This window comes from Lagenorhynchus albirostris, chromosome 1 (genome assembly GCF_949774975.1).
Source record: "Lagenorhynchus albirostris chromosome 1, mLagAlb1.1, whole genome shotgun sequence".
NCBI classification, from domain to species: domain Eukaryota; kingdom Metazoa; phylum Chordata; class Mammalia; order Artiodactyla; family Delphinidae; genus Lagenorhynchus; species Lagenorhynchus albirostris.
In genome coordinates this window covers 129,686,912-129,711,269 of record NC_083095.1, presented here as the reverse complement: position 1 = coordinate 129,711,269, position 24,358 = coordinate 129,686,912, and the positions used below count along the sequence as shown (strand labels likewise).

Here is a 24,358-nt window from a genome sequence, read left to right as displayed (position 1 = left end):
AGAGTTTGAAGTTAAACAAACCTATATTCAAATATTGGATATGCTTTTGGCATATCACCTAACTTTATATACTTATATGCTTCTTATATACTTTTTCTCATTTTGCAGATGGAAAACTATCCTAAAGTTGTTTAGAGGATTAAATGAAATAACGTTTATAAAATGCTCAGTGTAGTCCTTATATATAATAAAATTTCATTAAACATTATCATAATTAATTACCTGTAAGCTTAGGACTAGAACTCAGACTTTTCTGTTAATTTTTTTGTGGCTAGCTGATGAGGAAATCTGAATTAGAGATGTTTCAGAATGAAGGGAAGAGAGTTTGGGGAAGAGAATAGCCTCCTAAAGACTTGTAGAGCTAACAGATACGGCTATTAGAAGGTTATTAGTAACTTTTTCTAACACATTTTAATAGAGTGGTAGTGATATAAGCCTGGTTTCCTTGGTTTTGAAGAATCAATGGCAGGAGAAGATCCAGAGCTTATATAAACTGATTCTCTGTTATCTTGCTAGATTTGATTTGTAGATGTATGTATAGTACTTATTACATGTTGCTGGATTTGGTTTGCTAGTATTTTTCTTTTAACATTTTTATTGGAGTATAATTGCTTTACAATGGTGTGTTAGCTTCTGCTATATAACAAAGTGAATCAGTTATACATATACATATATCCCCATATCTCTTCCCTCTTGTGTCTGCCTCCCTCCCACCCTCCCTATCCCACCCTTCTAGCTAGTCACAAAGCACTGAGCTGATCTCCCTGTGCTATGCGACTGCTTCCCACTAACTATCTATTTTACATTTGGTAGTGTATATATGTCCATGTATGAAATCATGTGATTTTTCTCCTTCAGTTTGTTAATATGGTGTATCACATTGATTGATTTGCATATATTGAAGAATCCTTTCATTCCTGGGACAAACCCCACTTGATCATGGCGTATGATCCTTTTAACATTCTGTTGGACTGTTTGCTAGTATTTTGTTGAGGATTTTTGCATGTATGTTCATCAGTGATATTGGTCTGTAGTTTTCTTTTTTTGTGACATCTTTGTCTGGTTTTGGTATCAGGGTGATGGTGGCCTCATAGAATGAGTTTGGGAGTGTTCCTTCCTCTGCTATATTTTGGAAGAGTTTGAGAAGGATGGGTGTTAGCTCTTCTCTAAATGTTTGAAAACGCCTGTGAAGCCATCTGGTCCTGGGCTTTTGTTTGTTGGAAGATTTTTTTTTTTTTTTTGCGGTACGCGGGCCTCTCACTGTTGTGGCCTCTCCTGTTGTGGAGCACAGGCTCTGGATGCTCAGGCTCAGCGGCCATGGCTCACGGGCCCAGCCGCTCCACGGCATGTGGGATCTTCCCAGACTGGGGCACGAACCCCTGTCCCCTGCATCGGCAGGCGGACTCTCAACCACTGTGCCACCAGGGAATCCCCTGTTGGAAGATTTTTAATCAGTTTCAATTTCAGTGCTTGTGATTGGTCTGTTTATATTTTCTATTTCTTCCTGGTTCAGTCTCAGAAGGCTGTGCATTTCTAAGAATTTGTCCATTTCTTCCAGGTTGTCCATTTTATTGCCATATAGTTGCTTGTAGTAATCTCTCATGATTGTTTGTGTTTCTGCAGTGTCAGTTGTTACTTCTCCTTTTTCATTTCTAATTCTGTTGATTTGAGTCTTCTCCCTTTTTTCTTGATGAGTCTGGCTAATGGTTTATCAATTTTGTTTATCTTCTCAAAGAACCAGCTTTTAGTTTTATTGATCTTTGCTATCATTTCCTTCATTTCTTTTTCATATATTTCTGATCTGATCTTTATGATTTCTTTCCTTCTGCTAACTTTGGGGAGTTTTTGTTCTTCTTTCTCTAATTACTTTAGGTGTAAGGTTAGGTTGTTTATTTGAGATTTTTCTTGTTTCTTGAGGTAGGATTGTATTGCTATAAACTTCCCTCTTAGAACTGCTTTTGCTGCATCCCGTAGGTTTTCGGCCAGCGTGCTTTCATTGTCATTTGTTTGTAGGTATTTTTTGATTTCCTCTTTGATTTCTTCAGTAATCCATTGGCTATTTAGTAGCATATTGCTGAGCCTCCATGTGTTTGTATTTTTTACAGTTTTTTTCCTGTAATTAATATCTAGTCTCATAGCATAGTGGTCGGAGAAGATACTTGATATGATTTCAATTTTCTTAAATTTACCAAGGCTTGATTTGTGACCCAAGATATGATGTATTCTGGAGAATGTTCCATGAGCACTTGAGAAGAAACTATATTCTGTTGTTTTTGGTTGGAATGTCCTATAAATATCAATTAAGTCCATCTTGTTTAATGTATCATTTAAAGCTTGTGTTTCCTTATTTATTTTCATTTTGGTTGATCTGTCCATTGGTGAAAGTGGGGTGTTAAAAGTCCCCTACTATGAATGTGTTACTGTAAATTTCCCCTTCTGTGGCTGTTAGCATTTGCCTTAAGTTTTGAGGCTCTCCTATGTTGGGTGCATAAATATTCACAATTTTTATATCTTCTTCTTGGATTGTTCCATTGATCATTATGTAGTGTCCTTCTTTGTCTCTTGTAATAGTCTTTACTTTAAAGTCTATTTTGTCTGATATGAGAATTGCTACTCCAGCTTTCTTTTGATTTCCATTTGCATGGAATGTCTTTTTCCATCCCCTCACTTTCAGTCTGTATGTGTCCCTAGGTCTGAAGTAGGCCTCTTATAGACAGCATATATACGGGTCTTGTTTTTGTATCCATTCAGCCAGTGTATGTCTTTTGGTTGGACCATTTAATCCGTTTACATTTAGGGTAGTTATCGATATATATGTTCCTATTACCATTTTCTGAATTGTTTTGGATTTGTTATTGTAGGTCTTTTCCTTCTCTTGTGTTTCCTGCCTAGAGAAATTCCTTTAGCATTTGTTGTAAAGCTGGTTTGGTGGTGCTGAATTCTCTTAGCTTTTGCTTGTCTGTAAAGGTTTAAATTTCTCCATCAAATCTGAATGAGATCCTTGCTGGGTAGAGTAATCTTGGTTGTAGGTTTTTCCCTTTCATTACTTTAAATGTGTCCTGCCACTCCCTTCTGGCTTGCAGAGCTTCTGCTGAAAGATCAGCTGTTAAACTTACGGGGATTCCCTTGTATGTTATTTGTTGCTTTTCCCTTGCTGCTTTTAATAACTTTTCTTTGTATTTAATTTTTGATAGTGTGATTAATATGTTTCTTGGCATCTTTCTCCTTGGATTTATCCTGTATGGGACTCCCTGTGCTTCCTGGACTTGATTATTTCCTTTCCCATATTATGGAAGTTTTGAACTATAATCTCTTCAGATATTTTCTCAGTCCCTTTCTTTTTCTCTTCTTCTTCTGAGACCCCTGTAATTCGAATGTTGGTGCGTTTAACGTTGTTCCAGAGGTATCTGAACCAGTCCTCAATTCATTTCATTCTTTTTTCTTTATTCTGCTCTGTGGTAGTTATTTCCACTATTTTATCTTCCATGTCACTTATCTCTTCTTCTGCCTCAGTTGTTCTGCTATTGATTCCTTCTAGAGAATTTTTAATTTCATTTTTTGTGTTGTTCTTCAATGTTTGTTTGTTCTTTAGTTCTTCTAGGTCCTTGTTAAATGTTTCTTATATTTTCTCTGTTCTATTTCCAAGATTTTGGTCATCTTTACTATCATTACTCTGAATTCTTTTTCTGGTAGACTGCCTATTTCCTCTTCATTTGTTTGGTCTGGTGGGTTTTTACCTTGCTCCTTCATCTGCTGCATATTTCTCTGTCTTCTCATTTTGCTTCACTTAGTGTATTTGGCGTCTCCTTTTCGTAGGCTGCAGGTTCGTAGTTCCCATTGTTTTTGGTGTCTTCCCCCACTGGGTAAGGTTGGTTCAGTGGCTTGTGTAGACTTCCTGGTAGAGGAGACTGGTGCCCGTGTCCTGGTGGCTGGAGCTGAATTTTGTCTTTCTGGTGGGCAGGGCCACATCCGGTGGTGTGTTTTGGGGTGTCTGTGAACTCATTATGATTTTAGGCAGCCTTTTTGCTAATAGTGGGGTTATGTTCCTATCTTGCTTGTTGTTTGGCATGGGGTGTCCAGCACTGTAGCTTGCTGGTCGTTGAGTGGAGCTGGGTCTTAGCATTGAGACGGAGATCTCTGGGAGAGCTCTCGCTGATTGATATTATGTGGGGCCAGGTCTCCGGTGATCCAATGTCCTGAACTCGGAACTCGGCTCTCCCACCTCTGAGGCCCAGGCCTGACACCCAGCCAGAGCACCAAGACCCTGTTAGCCACATGGCTCAGAAGAAAAGGGAGAAAAAAAAAAGAAAGAAAGAAAAAATAAAATGAAGTTATTAAAATAAAAAAAATTTTAAAAATTATTAAAATAAAAAAGTAATTAAAAAAAGAAAAGCAGAGAGCAACCAAACCAGTAAACAAATCCACCAATGATAACAAGCACTAAAAGCTAAACTAAGATAAACATGTACATCAGAAACTAGTCAGTGTGTACAGCAAACCCCAGGTCTACAGTTGCTCCCAAAGTCCACCGCCTGAATTTTGGGATGATTCTTTGTGTATTCAGGTATTCCACAGATGCAGGGTACATCAGGTTGATTGTGGAGATTTAATCTGCTGCTCTTGAGGCTGCATGGAGAAATTTCCCTTTCTCTTTGTTCACACACCTCCTGGGGTTCAGCTTTGGATTTGGCCCTGCCTCTGTGTGTAGGTTCCCCTCTGACGTCTGTTCTTCGTCCAGATGAGGGGCGGTTAAAGTAGCGACTGATTAGGGGACTGTTGCTCACTCAGACTAGGGGGAGGGAGGGGTACGGAATGTTGGGTGAGGTTGAGGTGGCAGAGGCTGGCGTGACGTTGCAACAGCCTGAGGCATGCCGTGTGTTCTCCTGGATAAGTTGTCCTTGGATCACAGGACCCTGGCAGCGGCGGGCTGCACAGGCTCCCGGGAGGGGAGGTGTGGATAGTGACCTGTGCTTGCACACAGGCTTCTTGGTGGCTGCAGCAGCAGCCTTAGCATTTTACGCCCGTCTTCTGGGGTTCGCACTGATAGCCGCAGCTTGCGCCCATCTCTGAAGCTCGTTTAGGTGGTGCTCTGAATCCCCTCTCCTCTCACACCCCGAAACAATGGTCTCTTGCCTCTTAGGCAGGTCCAGAGTTTTTCCCGGACTCCCTCCCAGCTAGCTGTGGCGCACTAGCCCCCTTCACGCTGTGTTCATGCAGGCAACCCCAGTCCTCTCCCTGGGATCTGACCTCCGAAGCCCAAGCCTCAGCTCCCAGCCCCCACCTGCCCCGTTGGGTGAGCAGACAAGCCTCTCAGGCTGGTGAGTGCTGGTCGGCACCGATCCTCTGTGCGGGAATCTCTCCTCTTTGCCCTCTGCACCCCTGTTGCTGTGCTCTCTTCCTTGGCTCCAAAGCTTCCCCCTCCCCACCCCCTGGTTCCACTAGTGAAGGGGCTTCGTATTGCGTGGAAACCTTTCCTCCTTCACGACTGCCTCCCAGAGGCACAGGTTCTGTCCCTATTCTTTTGTCTCTGTTTTCTCTTTTTTCTTTTGCCCTACCCAGGTACGTGGGGGGTTTCTTGCCTTTTGGGAAGTCTGAGTTCTTCTGCCAGCATTCAGTAGGTGGTCTGTAGGAGTTGTTCCACATTAGATGTATTTTTGATGTATTTGTGAGGAGGAAGGTGATCTCCACATCTTACTGCTCCGCCATCTTGAAATTCCTCTCTGCTATTTCTTTCTTTCTTTCTTTTTTTTTTTTTTTGCGGTACGCGGGCCTCTCACTGTTGTGGCCTCTCCCGCCGCGGAGCACAGGCTCCAGATGCGCAGGCTCAGTGGCCATGGCTCACGGGCCCAACCGCTCCGCAGCATGTGGGATCTTCCCGGACCAGGACACGAACCCATGTCCCCTGCATCGGCAGGCAGACTCTCAACCACTGCGCCACCGGGGAAGCCCTGCTATTTATTTCTTAATGCTTAATTGAATCTCCTCTAGTTTCCTTTCATTTCAGTGAGAAAAACTCCCTGTAGCATTTTTTATGGGGCCCATCTGTTAGCTCTGAAGTATATTAATTTTTGTTTATCTGGGAATATCCTAATTTCTCCTTTATTTTTGAAGGATAGTTTTGCTGAATATATAATTCTTGATTTTTTTTTTCTTTTAGTACTTTGAATCTGTTTCCTTTCCATGGTTCCTGATGAGAAATCATTTGGTAATCTTATATTATGATCCCTTGATGAGGCATTTCTCTCATGGTGCTTTGAAAATTTTTTCGTTGTCTTTCAACAGTTTTACTTTGTCTAGGTGTGGATCTCTTTGAGTTTTTCCCTCCTGGAGTTCATTGAGTTTCTTGGATGTACAGATTGATATTTTTCATCAAATTTGGGGAGTTTCTGGTCGTGTTTTTCAAATATTCTTTCTGCTCTTTTCTTTCTTCTCTTTTTGAGGCTCCCATTTTGCACATTTTGGTGTTCTATATTGTACATGTGTTGGTGTCTCCTTAGTAGTGTCCCACAGATCTCTGAGGTTGATAATTTTTCTTCATTCATGGTTGTTTCTCTTCCTCAGACTAACTAGCCTTAACTGACCTTTCTTCAAGTCCACTGATTCCTTCTTCTGCTTGCAAATCTGCTTTTGAGCTCCTCTAGAGAGTTTTTCATTTTAGTTATTACAATTTTGAACTCCAAAATTTCTTTTTTGATTATTTTATAAGTTCTGTATACTTATTGAGAGCTTCTATTTGATGAGACAGCATTCTCATACTTTAGTTCTTTAAACATGGTTTCCTTCAGTTCTTTGTATTTAAAACAGCTGATTAAAAGCCTTATCTAGTAAGTCTAATGTCAGAACCTCCCCAGGAACAGTAATTATTGAATGTTTTTTCTCCTTTGTATGTGGTATACTTTCTTTGTTTGTTTTAAATAAATAAATAAATAAATTTATTTATTTATTTCTGGCTGCATTGGGTCTTCATTGCTGCGTGCGGGCTTTTTCTAGTTGCGGCCAGCGGGGGCTTCTCTTCGTTGCAGTGTGCAGGCTTCTCATTGCAGTGGCTTCTCTTGTTGTGGAGCATGAGCTCTAGGTGCCCGGGCTTCAGTAGTTTTGGCACACGGGCTTCAGTAGTTGTGGCTCGCAGGCTCTAGAGTGCAGGCTCAGTAGTTGTGGCGCATGGGCTTAGTTGCTGTGCGGCATGTGGGATCTTTCCGGCCCAGGGTTTGAACCCGTGTCCCCTGCATTAGCAGGTGGATGCCTAACCACTGCGCCACCAGGGAAGCCTGTATGTGCTATACTTTCTGATTTCCTTGCGTGACTTGTAAATTTTTGTTGAAAATTGGACGTTTTAAGTAATAATTGGACATTTAAAATAATCATGTGGCAGCTCTAGAAATGAGTTCCTCCCCTTCCAGGCTTTGTGGTTGTTACTTCTGTTCCTTGTGTTTGTTTTGTGAATTTTCTGAGCTAATTTGAAGTCTTTGAAAAGTCTTTTTCAAGTGTAGCTGTTGAAGTATCTGCTTGGTTAGATTTAATGATTGAGCAGAGTGTTCCTCAAATGGTTGGAAACACTAAGTCTCCCAGACTTTGCCTCAGGGCTCTCTATGGGTATTGGGCCATGACGTTTAACACCTAGGTAGGCATTTTGTAATTCTGCCTTAGCCTTTACTTCCTCCTTGTGCAGACCTTCCGGGTTAGTGATAGGTGAGAGGTTAGTATCTCCTCTTGTCTTTGCTGAGTGGACATGCAACCCTGGGCATGGGCACAGGCTATGCATGCACATGGCCTTTTAGATTCCCAGGAACGTATTGGGGCTTTTCAAAGCCTCTGTGGATGTCTCATTTCCCACCTTTTCCCTTTAAGTTCTTTGGTGAGCCTACTGTGTGCCCCAACATTTGTTCATGGCTGCAGGAGGCTGATATGTTCAAAAATTGCCTATAATTGTTTCCTACAAACTTCTCTGGGGCAAAGATTTTCGTACTGGGCTAACTCTGAGTCAGGTCAAATAAGGATAGTTTTGAAAATGGCTCCTTCCAAGGCACAACCAGACAGATCAGATAATCATATTTCTCAGGGAATGAGACTCTGAATGAGCCCCAACCCCATTCTGCCCTCTTTTGGAGGCTGCCAGGCTTTGGGTGTCCACTTCAGTTGTAAGCTGTTGGTATTGAAAGCTACCATGGATCTGGTAAGCAGGAGGTGGAATAGGGCAATTTAAAAGGCCATCAAGCTTCAGTTTTTACTGAGATTCAGCTGTTTTTCTTGTGTAAACACTCTCTGGATTGCTGTTTTCTTTTGGTTAATTTCTAGAGTTGATTCTGACAAATTTGCCAGTTTTCTAATTGGTTCTGTGGAGAGAATTTTTAGAGGTCTCACGTTTACTGTATTGCTGCCTTCACCTTTCTCTTTTGTTTCCAGCATACAAAACATTATTTTATTTTGTAGTACTTATTTTTTATTTGGGCCACACTGCGCGGCTTGCTGCATCTTAGTTCCCCGACCAGGGATTGAACCTGGGCCACGGCAGTGATGAAAGCTCTGAGTCCTAACCACTTGACTGCCACTTGAATTCCCCTGTAGTACTTAAATATTGAATTTATCACCTTTGTATTAAGAAAATGAAGCAAAGCTGAAACAGTTTACTAATTAATGTTTTCCTTTTCTTTTTTCTTGTTGAATAATAACCATTAGACCATGTTCATTATAAAGCCATACTTCTTTGTTTCCAACAGGAACTATCATGTATTTTATTACCTCCTGGCAGGAGCAAGTGAAGAAGAGAGATTAGCATTCCATCTTAAACAACCGGAAGAATATCATTATCTCAATCAGGTGGGAGTTCATGAAAAGCGTTTTGAAATGTAGGGCATTACTAAATTTTAGCTCTTGAGGAAAGTTTTTTTTCCTAGTACTTTGTTTCTGAAACCTGGTTGGTAGTGGATATTAACTAGCATTTTCATGTATGCAATCTAAAAATCTATGTGATGCAGTTCTTAAATTTAAAAATTATTATTCTTATATGAATTGGAAAAGATTAGTTATATGTGTACCTTTTGCTTTTTGTGAGACTCTTTAAGAGAATAATGAACTGTTTATAGATACTTCCAGTTTAGAAAAATGCTTTACTCTTTCCAAAGTGATTTACCTTTTACAGACCACAGCATGTTAAATGTTACTAATGATTCATGCTTGCCCTTGTCAAAGGATTACTGAAACTTTATTTGCATGTTTGAAGTCTAATACTCTTTGCATGATATTATGATACTGACTTAGAGTATGATTATTTTTATAACTCAGTGATTATCCTATTAAACATTCAGTATGAAAATTCACTAAAGGAAATGACTTAGAGAATTTGTAACTTACCTTGTAACTCAGAATTCACCCCTAAACTTCCATAATAAGTAGTAATTCTCACAACTTTTCATTGCATTGGTTTCTACAATTTTATTCCTCATATTAACAAAAATTCTAGAACTGGTAATAATGGAATTGGTCTGACAGTAGATCATTTAAATAATAGATTGTTTCCCCTCATTTTTTTGTTTGAGGCAAGATGTAATGTCTATGGGAAGAAATTCCTTTTGGGTAATTTAAAAAATTCTATGAGGGTTTTGTAAGGAAATTGACACTTTGATGTGGCTCGGAGATTGTAGTATGTATTTAGGGTTATGAAAGTAACATCTCAGACTTTTTGCAAGATATAGAGCATGCTGTATAACTGATATTTCCTAATTTTGAAACTACATATTTATATAAGCTAATATAACTCTGTATTACTATATTGAGAATTTCAAAATTGTGTTATATATCACTTCCCAGTATGACACTAGGCATTTTTACTGTATTGAATTTAAGTATATTAAAAAAAATCATTGATTTAGCTTCTGAGTATTTTCCTTTCCTTTCCTGTTTAAACTATTTGCCTTATATATGGGTGATTAAATATTTTCCTTTTTAAAAAGTAGTAATTGCCCATAAATGAGCTGATAGTTGTTAGTATTAGAGAAATCCAGAGTTTATTGCATCTCTTCCAGATATTTTTTGTAATCAGTGTCCATACCATACATATTCTTATCATAAGGTCAGTATTCAGAGACTATGGGACTCAGCAGTTACTATATTTCAGAGTAACTGAATAATAGCAAGTATGGATTGGTTATGATAATATATGATCTCCCAGAATCTGAATGTTTACTTAGTTGTTTCTTGTTTTGTGCTGGTATACAAAATAACTTTCTTTGGTAACAGCTGTGCTATGTGAGCACTACGTCTAAGAGGTGATTAGAGAAGTGGAATAATTATTACTTCTACCTAACTAATCTGCCTTACTTTCAGATAACAAAGAAGCCCCTCAGACAGAGCTGGGATGATTATTGCTATGACTCTGAGCCGGTCAGTACAAGTGCCTAAATAAATATTCTGTGTTCCTGTTAAAGGACCCTCACCTTGCTCATTTGCATCTGTCTTGTGACTTAGGAAGAAAATCAGCTAAAATACAAACAAAGAATCTAAGAAAGAAGATAAATCAATGTTTAATTTATTTGAATTGATTTATTTGTATGGTTTATTGATTAAAAACCAGTCAATTTACCATTTTTGGATTGTTTTTGCTGTTTAGACTGTATTCAATATTTATTTTGACCAATAATAAATAGATTGCATTCCTGACTTCAGCATTGTTATGGATCCTTATGAACTATAGGATTTTTTTCCTTGAGATTTGTTTGTTTCAGTTCTTTTTCAATAGTTTAGTTACCCACATATTATGAGTAATATTTATTGTTTATTTTAAAAAGTTACATCCTTCCTGTTTTATATGTCAGGTAACAGTCTTTTCACATAATGAATGCATACTTTTTTTTTAATAGCAAGAGAGGCTATAGCCTTTATGTAATTTTCCAAAAATTAAGAATTGAAATTCCTATAAATAAGATTATTTTATGTTTTAAATTGAGAATGATTTAAGGGCATATATGATGTAATATAAAATGAGTAGGTAAATTTAGCTTTATTTGTTATATTTTGTAAGAACAAGTTTGTAATTGTAAAAAGAACACAAAAAGCCTTTTTCCTTTACTTCAGTTTGCAATTAGGTCAGATGTGAGAGGCTGAAAACATGCACTCATCTATATTCATTAACTAATGAACTAATTTATTAACCATTCCTCCTGGAAACATAGCATGTCTTATTCCTTGCTTTAAATAACCATCACTTTAATTCTTACTGCATGTGATTACAAACTCCTCTAATTGCAAAACTATCAGAGTTGAGAAGGATTAGTAATTATGACATTAACTTTTTCCTTCAGTTTAATTGCATTACCATTTCATAATAAATCAAGTAATTTGCAGTTTCAGATTTAATATTTTGGAAAATAAATTTTAGACACTTAAATTTATAGATACTGATAACTTTTAATAGAAAAATTTTATGCTGTTTTGTCACTCTTGAGAAGCTTCCATCTTTCGCCTAGTATACCAGGTGACTGTGTGCCTCATTGGGAAGTAGGTAGGAGACTGGGAAACTCATATGGTGAATATAAGACTTGATTGCCTTTACAGAGCTTATAGTGAAATTGTGAACTGGTCTGCTATTGTTTAGACAGTGTAAGTAATGCTTAAGAATTTTGGGGCTCTGAAGTAGATAGACCTGACTTGAATACTAGCTCCATCTACTTACTAGTTTTGAGAACCCAAGCAGGTCACTTATTCTTTTGTTTCCATCACCTATTTAAGGGAATAATAATGGTCTTTAACTTTCATGAGTATTAAATTAGTGCATCTAAAGAGTTTGATAGATTGCTTAATACTGTGTAAGTGCACAATAAATGTTTCCCCCCCCCATCACTGCCACCACTGAAAACATCACTCTCCATCTTTTCCTCTTAGAAGAACTTTGTAACCGTACTATCCTACTCCCTTAACATTACTTCCATCACTACCCTCCCATTTATTACGTTTTCAAATATATTATAGTTAGAACTTTGATTAATTTCTGTTGCTTTTTTTTCGCAAGGTAATTAATGCAAACAAGCAGTCTATTTGAGGATCTTTTGTTTTATTCTTTCCTCTTAGCTCCTCCTTATAGTATATTTGGGGGCAAACTAAACTTGTTTCACTCTGAGTTATTAGAACTTATGTGACTAGCATTATAGGAAGAGAGGTTATTAAGGAGGGTTCTGCAATTTGTGTTGTATTTTTTAACATACATTATTTGGAATTGTATAAATGATCCCAAGAGAAGTTATGGTGAGAAAATTGCTTTTGACGAGGGACCTGTTGTTGCCCGTTGTATGGTGATTTAATTCGTTTTAAGGGTTATCCTATTAATACAAGCTCAAGCAGCTAGTGTTTCATGGGAGATAGCAGAGGACTTAGAACTGGATAGATTTTGGTTTGGCCATCCCTGTTATTTAGGTGACTTATTTAACTTCTGAGTCTATTTTCTTCCCTATAAATGTACGTACAATTAAATATACAGATGCATAATTAACTCCTTGTGTTTTGAGGATTTAGAGATTATAAATGGTAAGTGACTCTCATAATGACTGATATGTAGAAGATATTTAGTAAATGCTAATTTCCCTTCTTTAAATGGTAATAATCTATTCAAACAGTTTTACCTTAAAGCCGGTTCTGAATAACTTCAATGTAAACAGTTAGTGTCACCTAATTTTTAAATTTTTCTGAACTAAGCTTTGAATGATTTTAGGGTCCAACTATCAGGCGAGTTTAGTGAGAATTGCCAGAATAAGTCTCAGGATATTGACATTCCACCATGCTGCAGAGGATTAGAACTCATATCTCAGTGAGGCCATGCTTCCATCCTGATCATTACTGCCTTTATAGGAACCCAACCATTTGTATAGTACCTGGCCTCCCATTTTTCCATGAGGTAGACCTTCTGCAGGAATCCTGATGCAACTTGGGCAGGAATCTTTGAATTCATAATGTTTCCATTCTCCCTATTTTAAGTATTTCTACAACATAGCACTCTTACTGCTATTCACTGTCCAACAGTTTATAAATTTGTGGTCACTCCCTTAAATACTGCCTTTTTGGCTTTATGCCAGTCCAATATGAAGGTCTCTGCATGCTGCCCAACTTCCTTTGCATATATTTTTCCATTTAAAAACCACTTTAACATCCATATTATGTTTGATCATTATAAAACCCCTGGTTGTAGTTAGTATGATTACCTTTCACACCAGAAGCAACAGTGGCTCAGAATTTAAGTGACTTCCCCCACGGTGATGAAGCAAGTTAATAGTGTAATTGGGATTCAAATCAGGCTATGTTCTTTATATTCTTTTTTCTTAAATGATCTTCAGCATCTTTACTAATTCTCAAAGTCAATTATTCCTATTTATGTCCTATATTATCAACTGGTAGCTATAAAAAAGTATGATTTTTATAAGCACCATTCTAAGAAATATATACAGCGTAGGAGAAAAATGTGTAATTTGACTCTGCTCTTCACTTTCTCTCCCTCATAAATGTTTACTATATGCCAGGCTTATTGTAGGTGCTTATAAATGAGAAAGCAGTCTCATCATCTCATACAAAGGGAAAAAAGGCTGATAGCATGAAAGAACATTTTGGTGTGTTTGTGGGGAGTGTGCAGTGGCATGTTATCAAGTAAGACTAGAGCCTGAGCTAAGTTTGACAAGAGGAATCAACTATTTTCTTTCAGTGGAAAGGGTCCTAACAGTTGTTGGTTAGTTCCCTGTCTTATTCTTTGACCCTTACCGTTTCACTGTTTTCTAAATGACCTCCAACAGCCAGTATTTGTATCTTGGTGTTTGAAGCCTTTTCTCAGAACCCTTGTGCTCTTGCATGACCCTCTAGAAGTTCCTAGGAGTTAACAGCTTATCTCTAGAAGTCCTCAACCAATAACTCATGGGAGGTGGTATATAAGTGTTCCCGCCCCTTCACCTGTCTATTTTTTTTTTTTTGCGGTACGGGGGCCTCTCACTGTTGTGGCCTCTCCCGCCGCGGAGCACAGGCTCAGTGGCCATGGCTCACGGGCCTAGCCACGGAGCAGCATGTGGGATCTTCCCGGACCGGGGCACGAGCCGATGTCCCCTACATCGGCAGGCGGACTCTCAACCACTGCGCCACCAGGGAAGCCCCACCTGTCTATTTTTTATACTGTTTCCCAGAGATTACTTTGGGATTAAAGTCCAGTTACCCACTGTGGTAGTTACTTTAACATTATACCCTATTTAGGCTACATTGCCTTCCCTACATTCCGCTAGTACTTGTACTGAATCTTTGTCTCAAGGTCGGCTTCCATAGGAACTCAGATTAAGATAAAGATATTTCCGGTCTGGTAGGTTAGTCCATCCTTAGTTTTTCTAATACCGTTGTCATCAGGGAAATACACATTAAGTACAAGCCTTTAAAAGTTAATTATGATTTTGGTTTTCACTGAGATCATTTTGTATTTCCGAAGAACAATTTGATTATAGATAACAGCAAGTATAAATGTATTTATATTTTAGTTCTTTATTCAATTTATGTTCTCAATATTTTATACACATTGTTTTATTCATTCTTGGGGTAGATAAGAACAACCATCAGTTACGAGAATCATTACTGTATCATTGAGTTTATACAAGCGGAAGCATAGTTCTCTTTTTCCCCACTGATTTATTATAGAAAACTTTTTACTAAATCATAAAATGAGTGAGCTATTTGTGGCTTTGGGGGGAAGAAAAGCAAGAGCTTTTAAAAAGCTTTACTATAGGTAAAAGAAAAATGTGTTAACTTAAAATTTTTTAGTAGGTAGGATGTTGGCATGTCTGTAGAAGTATGTCTTAAAATTGCTTACCAAAATTTTATAGTCAGAAAATTAAGTACATGGGTTCTCAGAAAGAACGTTTCTTGAAGTGAATTTAAAAATTTAAACTATCCATGTATACCTTTCCATAGAGAATAAAAATATTTTTAATAGCATTCTAAGACTTAATATTTAATTTAAAATTTTATTATTTACATATATATTCATTAACTCATTCTTACAATGCCTAAAGCAAGTTGTACATGGTAGATACTTGATAAATACTTTTTAAAAAATAAATGAGCACTTTGTTTACTTCTCAAAAAAGAATATCTCATTCAGTCAAATAAATCATTCATTGTATATCTGCTTTAATAATTTCCCACTTTCTTCTTGGCACTGACTTGATACTGGAGAACTGCAGTAAATGAGACAAGTAATAGTTCATGTGTTCATTGAGTATTTAATACAATATTTCATAGGAAGATAGGCATTAAAAAAGTAAATACATGTGAGGAGGTTTTTGAAAATGTTAAGTGTAAGGGACTGTGAGAACATATAGTAAAGGGATTTAGAGACTTATTTATTGTTTTAAAGATTTAGATTATGTGTACAGTGTTACCGTTTGACTTTTGGGGGAAGTGAAATGCAAGAGTTGCTCTAGAAGAGTAGTATTTTTTTATTTGGTAGTCCATAACTATTTTTACTGACTCATATCATGTGTGTTCTTTGCAGGTTTTTATACTTTTACGTATACTTTTTTATTTTGCTGACTGATTACCATGTTTATGTTATTAGGAATATAATATTTATGTTATTTCTAATATTGATATAATATAAACCTCTTTGTATTATAAAAGTCTAGTCTCCACTTCTCAACTAAATTGTTGCCTGTTCTAAAATTTATTTTTGTGTCCCAGGATCTAGTTCACCTTGCATATGGGTAGACACTTATTAAATATTTGTTGAATAAATAACATTTGTTTGTGGAATTGAGCTCTCTTAAATGCTTTGGATCTCCAAGACTCTTCAGAACCACTCAAAATCAAACTTTGTATCCGAACATTTTATACATATTGCTAGCTCTTAAGTTACTTTTGAGATCCTTGCTTGGGTGGTTGTGAAAGAGGGAGAAAAGATTACCTACTGGTATTTTGGTAGGTGTGTGTTTAGTGTGCATACTTGTGGTAAGATAAGAGAGCTAATGAATTTGGCAATGTCTAAATATTTCACCAGCTCTAATTTTTATAATAGGTATATTTATCTAAAATTACTATATTTCCACGTGGCTTAGATTACTTTTCAATAGGTAGTCTTGATTTTTCTCCCCCTTTTTTCTTAAAAAAACAGGATTGCTTCACAGTGGAGGGGGAAGATTTGAGGCATGACTTTGAACGCTTACAACTAGCCATGGAAATGGTAGGATTTCTTCCCAAGACACGAAGACAGTGAGTTTATTTATTGTATTCTTATAGCCTTGATAGAGAATAAATCATGATGTGTTTCAAAAATTCCTCTTCTTTGATCCTTTGAAACAATTTTCTGATATTCCTGATCCAGTTCCATCTTAAATGTTACTTAGAATTAGAAAATTTATTTTTCTAAAAGACTTGTTTTGAATTGCTTTCTTTTGTCATAAATCTTTGAGAGTCTGTTGGAAGTTGGAGCTCTTCTTCCTGTAAAATGTAATACATAAACATTTGCATATTATTGCAAGGGCTCATGGTGCCCCCCAAACCTCTCCATGTACCTTACCTAAAAACCGTTGCTTTGTAACACTATTTTATAACTCCTTGCTTTCTATATCATTGATCTTTAATCTTATTAAGACATGCATACATTTCAGTATAACATAATTTTCTGTGTATTTCAACTGTAAATTTATGTCTGTAGCATTGTGCTAAATGTATATTTTTCATTGTAAATATAAAAAAGTAGAACTGTAAAAAGGTTGAGATAAGGATGGAGTAAACTATGCTTAAAATAAAGAAGTAAATTATATTTAAAATAAAACAAACTACTTTAAAGATGCAAATAACCTTAACCTTATAAGCTTTTTGAGAGCAGGGATTCTTAATTCATATTTATAAATCTTTTACTATTGAATTATAGTATATTCAATTGTTTATAAGACATTTATTGTTGCTAGAGACTATGCATCACATTATTTGTGTGTGAGAAACATTATTGTGCTGATTATTGAATCCAAAATTCTGAAATAGTGTAATGTGCAACTATATAAACTACTACTAAAAATAGTTTTTTAAAAAATGGCTCATAAGTTTGGTTTTTTTATGTTTTTGGCTTTCAGTAGTTTTTATATTTCAGTTGATACTGAGTTTCCTCTCTAACCCAGAATGTTTTTGTGAAATATTCCTTTAGAATTGACTTGTATTTTGTTTGAGTCATGTTAATGACTCAATCATTTAAAAATTTTGAATTATTTGAAAAATTACACCTACGAATTAGATGTTGCTTCGGACCTCCGAAAGTACAGCTCTTAGGTTCCTAACGCAATATCTTTGTTTTATTTAAAATGCTTCCTAATTTTAGGAAAACACAAAGTTAAAATTTCTTAAGTAGGACAGATTTATTCTGAGGAAATAACTGGAGAAGGCACAAAGATGTGCGTATATATAGATTTCTAGGAAGGGCTTTTAGATGGATTATTCAACTGTGTTAAACGCCTTTGAGATATCATGTAAGTTAAGGACATAATATATTTTTCTAAGTTACACGGAGGTTCTTGGTAACTTCTATGAGACATTTTACTGGGAGGCAGATGCCAGAATGTGTTAGCAAATAGTGAATGACAAAGTGAAGGCAAGGAGTGTAAGTTAACATTTCAATAAGCTTGTTTATGAAGTGAAGAAGATGTAGGATCTAGGATGGGTTGTTTAAAGTAAAAGAGAAGTGAGATTATTTTGATAGAAAGTTCTTGTCAGGTTCAGGCTAGAGATAGAAAATTGGTATAATAATGTTCCAGAGTAAACTGAGTTCATGAGATGTATAGCACAAGCGTAGGGATTAGTTGTTGGCTGGAGGAGGGGCATGTGTTCTTCTGAGACAGGAGGGAAGGACAGTCCAGATACAGATGTTTCTCATTAAGGGCCTGATATTAGATAATATATCCCAGTGGCCTCATACTGTTTTTTAAAAAGCATTTATAATATGATGGGCAGTATAATATGATGTAGGAAAGCATTTAAAAAATATAACTACTAATAAAAAATCACCTAGATTACTTGGTTAAAATACAGATTCTAAGACCTTTCTTTTAAAGATTCTGATGCAGTAGATCTGAAATAGACAGTGTAGGGAAAGGACATTCCAGGCAGGATGAAAAGCGTTTAGAAAGTCCATGGACTTTTGAAACACTACGGCAGGTTCAGACAATAGTAAGAAGTCCCCTTCAAATAGCTATATCTGACAGGTGATATAATTCTGAAAGGGTTATGTAAAGCGCTTTGCACAGTGCCCGACATAGTGAACACTCAATAAATTTTAGTTATTTTAGTTATTATTATCCCATTTCTTATTTTTCTGAAGACTGAATGCTTTGTACTGGTTAATTTGCTTGATTAGAATTTTGGAATGAAACAAGCTTAGAGAATGCACATAAGCAAGCTGTAATTTATGGTTTTATTTTCACAGGATTTTCTCTCTTCTCTCAGCAATACTACATTTGGGTAATATCTGTTATAAAAAGAAGACATACCGGGATGACTCCATAGATATATGTAATCCTGAAGTTCTGCCTGTTGTCTCAGAATTATTAGAAGTAAGTGATTACATTCTCAGTTGTCATTTCAAATACTGGGTAACTTTTCAGTTTTTATTTTGTGTAACTATTTTGTAGATATAAATGGGTTAATACTTTTTATTAATAGTGTTACTCCAAAAGTTGGAATTTCTGCTATTGTGTGTGCCAGAATCTTTAGAAGATTTGGGTTTTCTTCCCTGCCTCCCTTTGCCCCAGATATCCCTGATTCCTCAATTTGCTGAATAGGATGAGTTTTTCACTCTATACTGTATCGTGTTCTAGGCCTTTGTAATTTTTCTCCTTGTATATTTAAGATTTCCTCTCATAGTAGGATGTTGGTTAGATTATTTTATTTGAAGATGGGTATCTGGATGGGTGGAGAAAAGGGTACTACTTTTTCTTTCTTCATGGCTGAATGGGAGCCAAAGGTCTTCATCTCCTATGACGTTTCTTCCCACATCAGGGTCCTTATTATTACCTTATTCTTTCTTCCTGGAGTGATGATTTCTTATGTTTTCTGAGCTATCTACTCATCTTAAAAGGGATATGATTTTTGTAGGCCCTCTCCTCTGACAGGAAGTATATGTGTGTATACTCCCCTGAGTATATTCACATATCTACAAATATTTTTATGTAACCATCTATATCTATATAAAGATAAACATGATCTGCACAGCAAGGGAAACCATAAACAAAGTGAAAAGACAACCTACAGAATGGGAGAAAATATTTCCAAACAATGTAATTGATGAGGGATTAATTTCCAGAATATGCAAACTGTTCATACAGCTCAATATCAGAAAAACAAAACAACCCAGTCAAAAAATGGGCAGAAGACCTAAATAGATACTTCTCCAGAGAAGACATACAGATGGCCAACAGGCACACGAAAAGATGCTCAACGTTGCTAATTATTAGAGAAATGCAAATCAAAACCACAATGACGTATCATCTCATATCCATCAGAATGGCTGTCATCAAAAAGTCCGCAAATAGTAAATGCTGGAGAGGGTGTGGAGAATAGGGAACCCTCTTGCACTGTTGGTAGGAATGTAAATTGGTGCAGCTGCTATGGAGAACAGTATAGAGACTTCTTAAAAAACTAAAATAAAAATAGAGCTATAATATGATCCAGCAATCCCACTGCTGGGCATGTATCCAGTGAAAACTCTAACTCGAAAAGACACATGCACCCAATGTTCATAGCAGCACTATTTACAATAGCCAAGACATGGAAGCAACATAAATGTCCATTGACAGTTGAATGGGTAAAGATGTGATGTGTATACACACACACACACACACACACACACACACACACACACACACACACACACAATGGGATACTACTCAGCCATAAATAAGAATGAAATAATGCCATTTGCAGCAACATGGATGTACCTTGAGATTATCATACTTAGTGAAGTAAGTCAAACAGAGAAAGACAAATATTGTATGATATCACTTATATGTGGAATCTAAAAATACGATACAAATGAACTTATTTACAAACAGAAATAGACTCACAGACATAGAAAACAAATTTATGGTTACCAAAAGGGAAAGTGGGAGGGAGGGATAAATTAGGAATTTGGGATTAACCGATACATACTGCTATATATAAAATAGATAAACAACAAGGACCTACTGCATAGCACAGGGAACTGTATACAGTATCTCATAATAACCTGCAATGGAAAAGAATCTGAAAAAGAATACATATTTATATATATAGTATATATATATATATAAATAAAACTGAATCACTTTGCTGTACACCTGAAACATTGTAAGTCAACTATACTTCAATAAAAAAAATAAAAATTATAAAAAAGATAAACATGAGATTATACTGTTGTTTCTAACTAATCCATTAGCACATGTATCGTTCTAGCCTTCTCCCCTTGCTTATCTGTAAACTCACACTCTAACAGTGAGGAAGCTGTCTCCCATCAATCTGCCATTCATTTAGGTATTGGATTCTAGTATACCTGTAAAGCAGTATTAGAATTTTTAACCCATATCCCTGTGGGAAATGACTTTATGGAGTCACGTTACCCCTAGTTTTACAGACTCCATTTATTTCCAGAATTGCTTAGGTCAGCACCTTTTTTCCTCCCACCCCCTTCACTGAGGTTGTTCCATATATTTGTCATACAGTTTTCATGTCATGGTCTGTATTATTTTCCTAAGATTCCCACAACATCTTAAATAATTTTCTAAAAATTTGTATACATTAAGATTCACTCTTTTTGCTATTTGGGTTGTGACAGATGCATAATGTCGTGTATCCTCCACTACATTATCATACAAAATAGTTTCACAGCCCCCCAAATTCCCTGTGCTTCACCTATTCAATCCATCGCAGCAAACTACTGATCTTTTTACTAGCTCTGTAGGTTTGCCTTTTCCAGAATATAACATAATTAGAGTCATATAGTATGTAGCCTTTTCAGACTGATTTGTTTCACTTAGCAATATACATTTAAGATTCATTTGTGGCTTTTCCTGGCTTGATAGCTCATTTCTCATTATTGCTGGGTAATATTCCATGGTGTGGATGTGGTTTATCCATTCATCTGTTGAAGAGCATGTTGATCACTTCCAGTTTTTTGCAATTACGAATAACCTTTTTTTCTGTTGAAATATCACTTATCTTTCAAATCTTGGTTCATATACTACTTCATGGAACTTAACCATATTAAAGGGTCTAAACTGACTCTATCAGCATAGAACATTTGCTTCTCCTTAGCGTAGTTCAGTATTGGCTTTGTAGCATAAAGTTAATTGTTTACCAGTTTGTGTCCATTATAGGGTGGTGGCAATGTTCTTTGAGAGCAATGGATGCCTCCTATTGATCTAACCTTACAGTGTTTATTATTTTGTACATGCCTTGCTGTTGCTTATTAACTTTAATGGAATGAGTTAGCCTGGAAGAAGGGTCAGGAGGGAGTACCTTGAATTGGAACTAGATTCACTCATTGGAAAGAAGTTCCAGGGTGTGGAGTGTGGTATCTGAAAGCTGTAATTTTGAAGGTCATGAGGGTCAGAAAACAGATGTATTTCAGGCAGGCATTTCAGGTGATATTTTAGTCAGACATTTGGTATTGTGGCTAGTGGTCTTTCTTATAAGTTCAGGCATTCAGCAAGTACCAAGGCTTCTGGTCCTAGTGCAGTATTACTTTTTTTGATGAGAGACTAGTAAGAGGAATTCAGGCAATTTAAAGAGGTGTTGGTAAAAAAAGGAGAAATCCAGTTCTGAGAATTGGACTTACCAGTGTCAAAGTTAGAGTAACAACTAAATGTGATTTGATAGCAAATCTCACTTTTGAACTCAAGCTTCTCAAATTCCTTCTTGTTACATATAGTTTGGACTAGTTCTAGGAATGGAGGTTTATTAAGTAGAAAGAAGATAATCTTCAAAGTCAACGAGCTAGAGAAGGTCTGAGAAGACCTACCAGGGTATCCTGCCTATGGTTAGATCTTATTTTTATTTATTATTATTATTATTTTTTTTTTTTTTGCGGTACGCGGGCCTCTCACTGTTGTGGCCTCTCCCGTTGCGGAGCACAGGCTCCGGACGCGCAGGCCCAGCGGCCATGGCCCACGGGCCCAGCCGCTCTGCGGCATGCGGGATCCTCCCGGACCAGGGCTCGAACCCGTATCCCCTGCACTGGCAGGCGGACTCCCAACCACTGTGCCACCAGGGAAGCCCATATTATTATTATTATTTTTTTATTTAAAATTGTTTTTGGCCGCGTGGCTTGTGGGATATGAGTTCCCCGACGGGGGATCGAACCTGGGCCCTCGGCAGTGAGAGCGCAGAGTCCTAACCACTGGACTGCCAGGGAATTCCCATAGTTAGATCTTATTTTTAAATATGATTTTCTCTAATTGATTAACATTGATAATGATAATTGGAATCTTAAGGCTTTCATTGAAATAAGATTGAAAGATAGGCACAATAACTGGTTTAATTAAAATGTAAACTCTTTAGTAAAGGTTTAATTTAATTTCCCTCCTTCCCAAAGTGATTCAATTCAATAATAAATATAGATTTAGCTTCTAAGAACAAATAATGGTTTAATTTAATTTATTTTTTCCAATTATTTTTTGTAGTTACCTCAGGCAGTAGTGAATGGTTTGCATCTTCTGTGTACTAAATCCTATCTGGGGTAGAGGCTTGTGAAATTATTAAAAGCAAACAAGCTCCAGTAGATTAGTTGTATTTAATTGTGGAGCATGTTTTTGTTGTGAAATATTAGAACCATCATCATTACTATAAATTGTTCAATTTTTAGTAGATTTATGTGTTTTGAGTATATTTAACATCTATTGAAACAATATTAAAGAATGAATTTTTAATATACATATCAGTTTCTCAATTAGGTGAATATGAGAAACATTGTAGATTGGATATTGAGCCCATTGCTAATTATTAATATTTTGTATTAATAAAGTGTATTTATTTATTGGCCTCAACACGCACCTTGCAGGGTCTTAGTCCCCGACCAGGGATCATATCTTGGCCCTGGCAGTGAAAGTGCCGAGTCCTAACCACTGGGCTGCCAGGGAATTCCCTCAATAAAGTTTATTTTAAAAAGTTAAAGTCATATATGCACGATTAAGACTATTCAGAAAATTATAGAGGTAGCTGATTGAAATATGAATTCAGTAATTTTTTTTGGATGTTTATCAAAATACAAGCAAGATTAGTGTGTTTTGTGTGATTGTGTATATGTGTAGATCTGTGTATGACCATTGTCAGGTTTTAGTGTCAGCATTAAATCAGCTCCTTAAAATGAATTGGGTGGTTTTTCATTCTTTAAATTTTTTTTTCTGCATTTAAAAGACGAATCATGGGCTTCCCTGGTGGCGCAGTGGTTGAGAGTCCGCCTGCCGATGCAGGGGACACAGATTCGTGCCCCGGTCCGGGAAGATCCCACATGCCGCGGAGCGTCTAGGCCCGTGAGTTATGGCCGCTGAGCCTGCACGTCCGGAGCCTGTGCTCCGCAATGGGAGAGGCCACAACAGTGAGAGGCCCGTGTACCGCAAAAAAAAATAAATAAATAAAATAAAAATAAAAAGACCCATCTGTCTTATATACCCTTTGTGTCTTTTTTATGGTGAAGTATGGTGAGTGGGACACTTAAATTCCACTTTGGCCAATATTTACATTGCCCAGTGTATTGTCTTTTTGTTTTTTCTCTGTTGCATATTTACTAATCTCAGTAATTTTTTTCTCTATTTGACTTTTCAATAAATAATTCAACCATAGTCATAAATCTTTTATATTGAATTTACTTTTCCGCTGTATAGGTTAAAGAAGAGATGCTATTTGAAGCACTAGTTACAAGGAAGACCGTGACAGTGGGAGAAAAGCTTATTTTACCATACAAACTGGCAGAGGTATGAATAGATTTTCTTTGAAATCAAGGAACTCTGAACATTTTTAGAAGTTTAGGTTTATATTCTTTCTGTTAACAGAATGAAAATAACAGTATGGATTGAAATATTTTCTGGGCTCTTGAAATTTATCGTGAACTTTCTGTCAACTTGGAAACTTAAAGTTGAATGTAATTTTAAGCAATACGCTTACATTTTTCTCCAATGATCTCAATCTGATCACCGTTTTTAAGTTTCATAGTATTACTGTGGGATAAGTAGATGGTAGGTAGAATTATAAATAAGCAGTCCTTAACCCAAATGATTATTCCTTGTTGAGCACATCATATCTTCCAGCACATCATATTCTTTTGGTTTACTTTTTCGTTGTTGGCCTCTCCTTTGCAGTTCTTTTTGTTTGTTTTTTCTTTTCTTCCTGA

General features: G+C 36.6%; 1 protein-coding gene across 1 annotated transcript in view; it reads left to right on the top strand.

Annotated features, from left to right (window-relative positions):
* Positions 1 to 24,358, top strand: part of MYO9A (myosin IXA) — a 266,091-nt gene that overhangs the window by 56,359 nt on the left and 185,374 nt on the right. Inside the window, exons 5-9 of the mRNA XM_060153325.1 lie at positions 8,718 to 8,817; positions 10,324 to 10,380; positions 16,121 to 16,218; positions 18,425 to 18,551; positions 23,853 to 23,942. Coding sequence (XP_060009308.1) covers positions 8,718 to 8,817; positions 10,324 to 10,380; positions 16,121 to 16,218; positions 18,425 to 18,551; positions 23,853 to 23,942 — 472 coding nt within the window. The remainder of the gene's footprint in view (positions 1 to 8,717; positions 8,818 to 10,323; positions 10,381 to 16,120; positions 16,219 to 18,424; positions 18,552 to 23,852; positions 23,943 to 24,358) is intronic.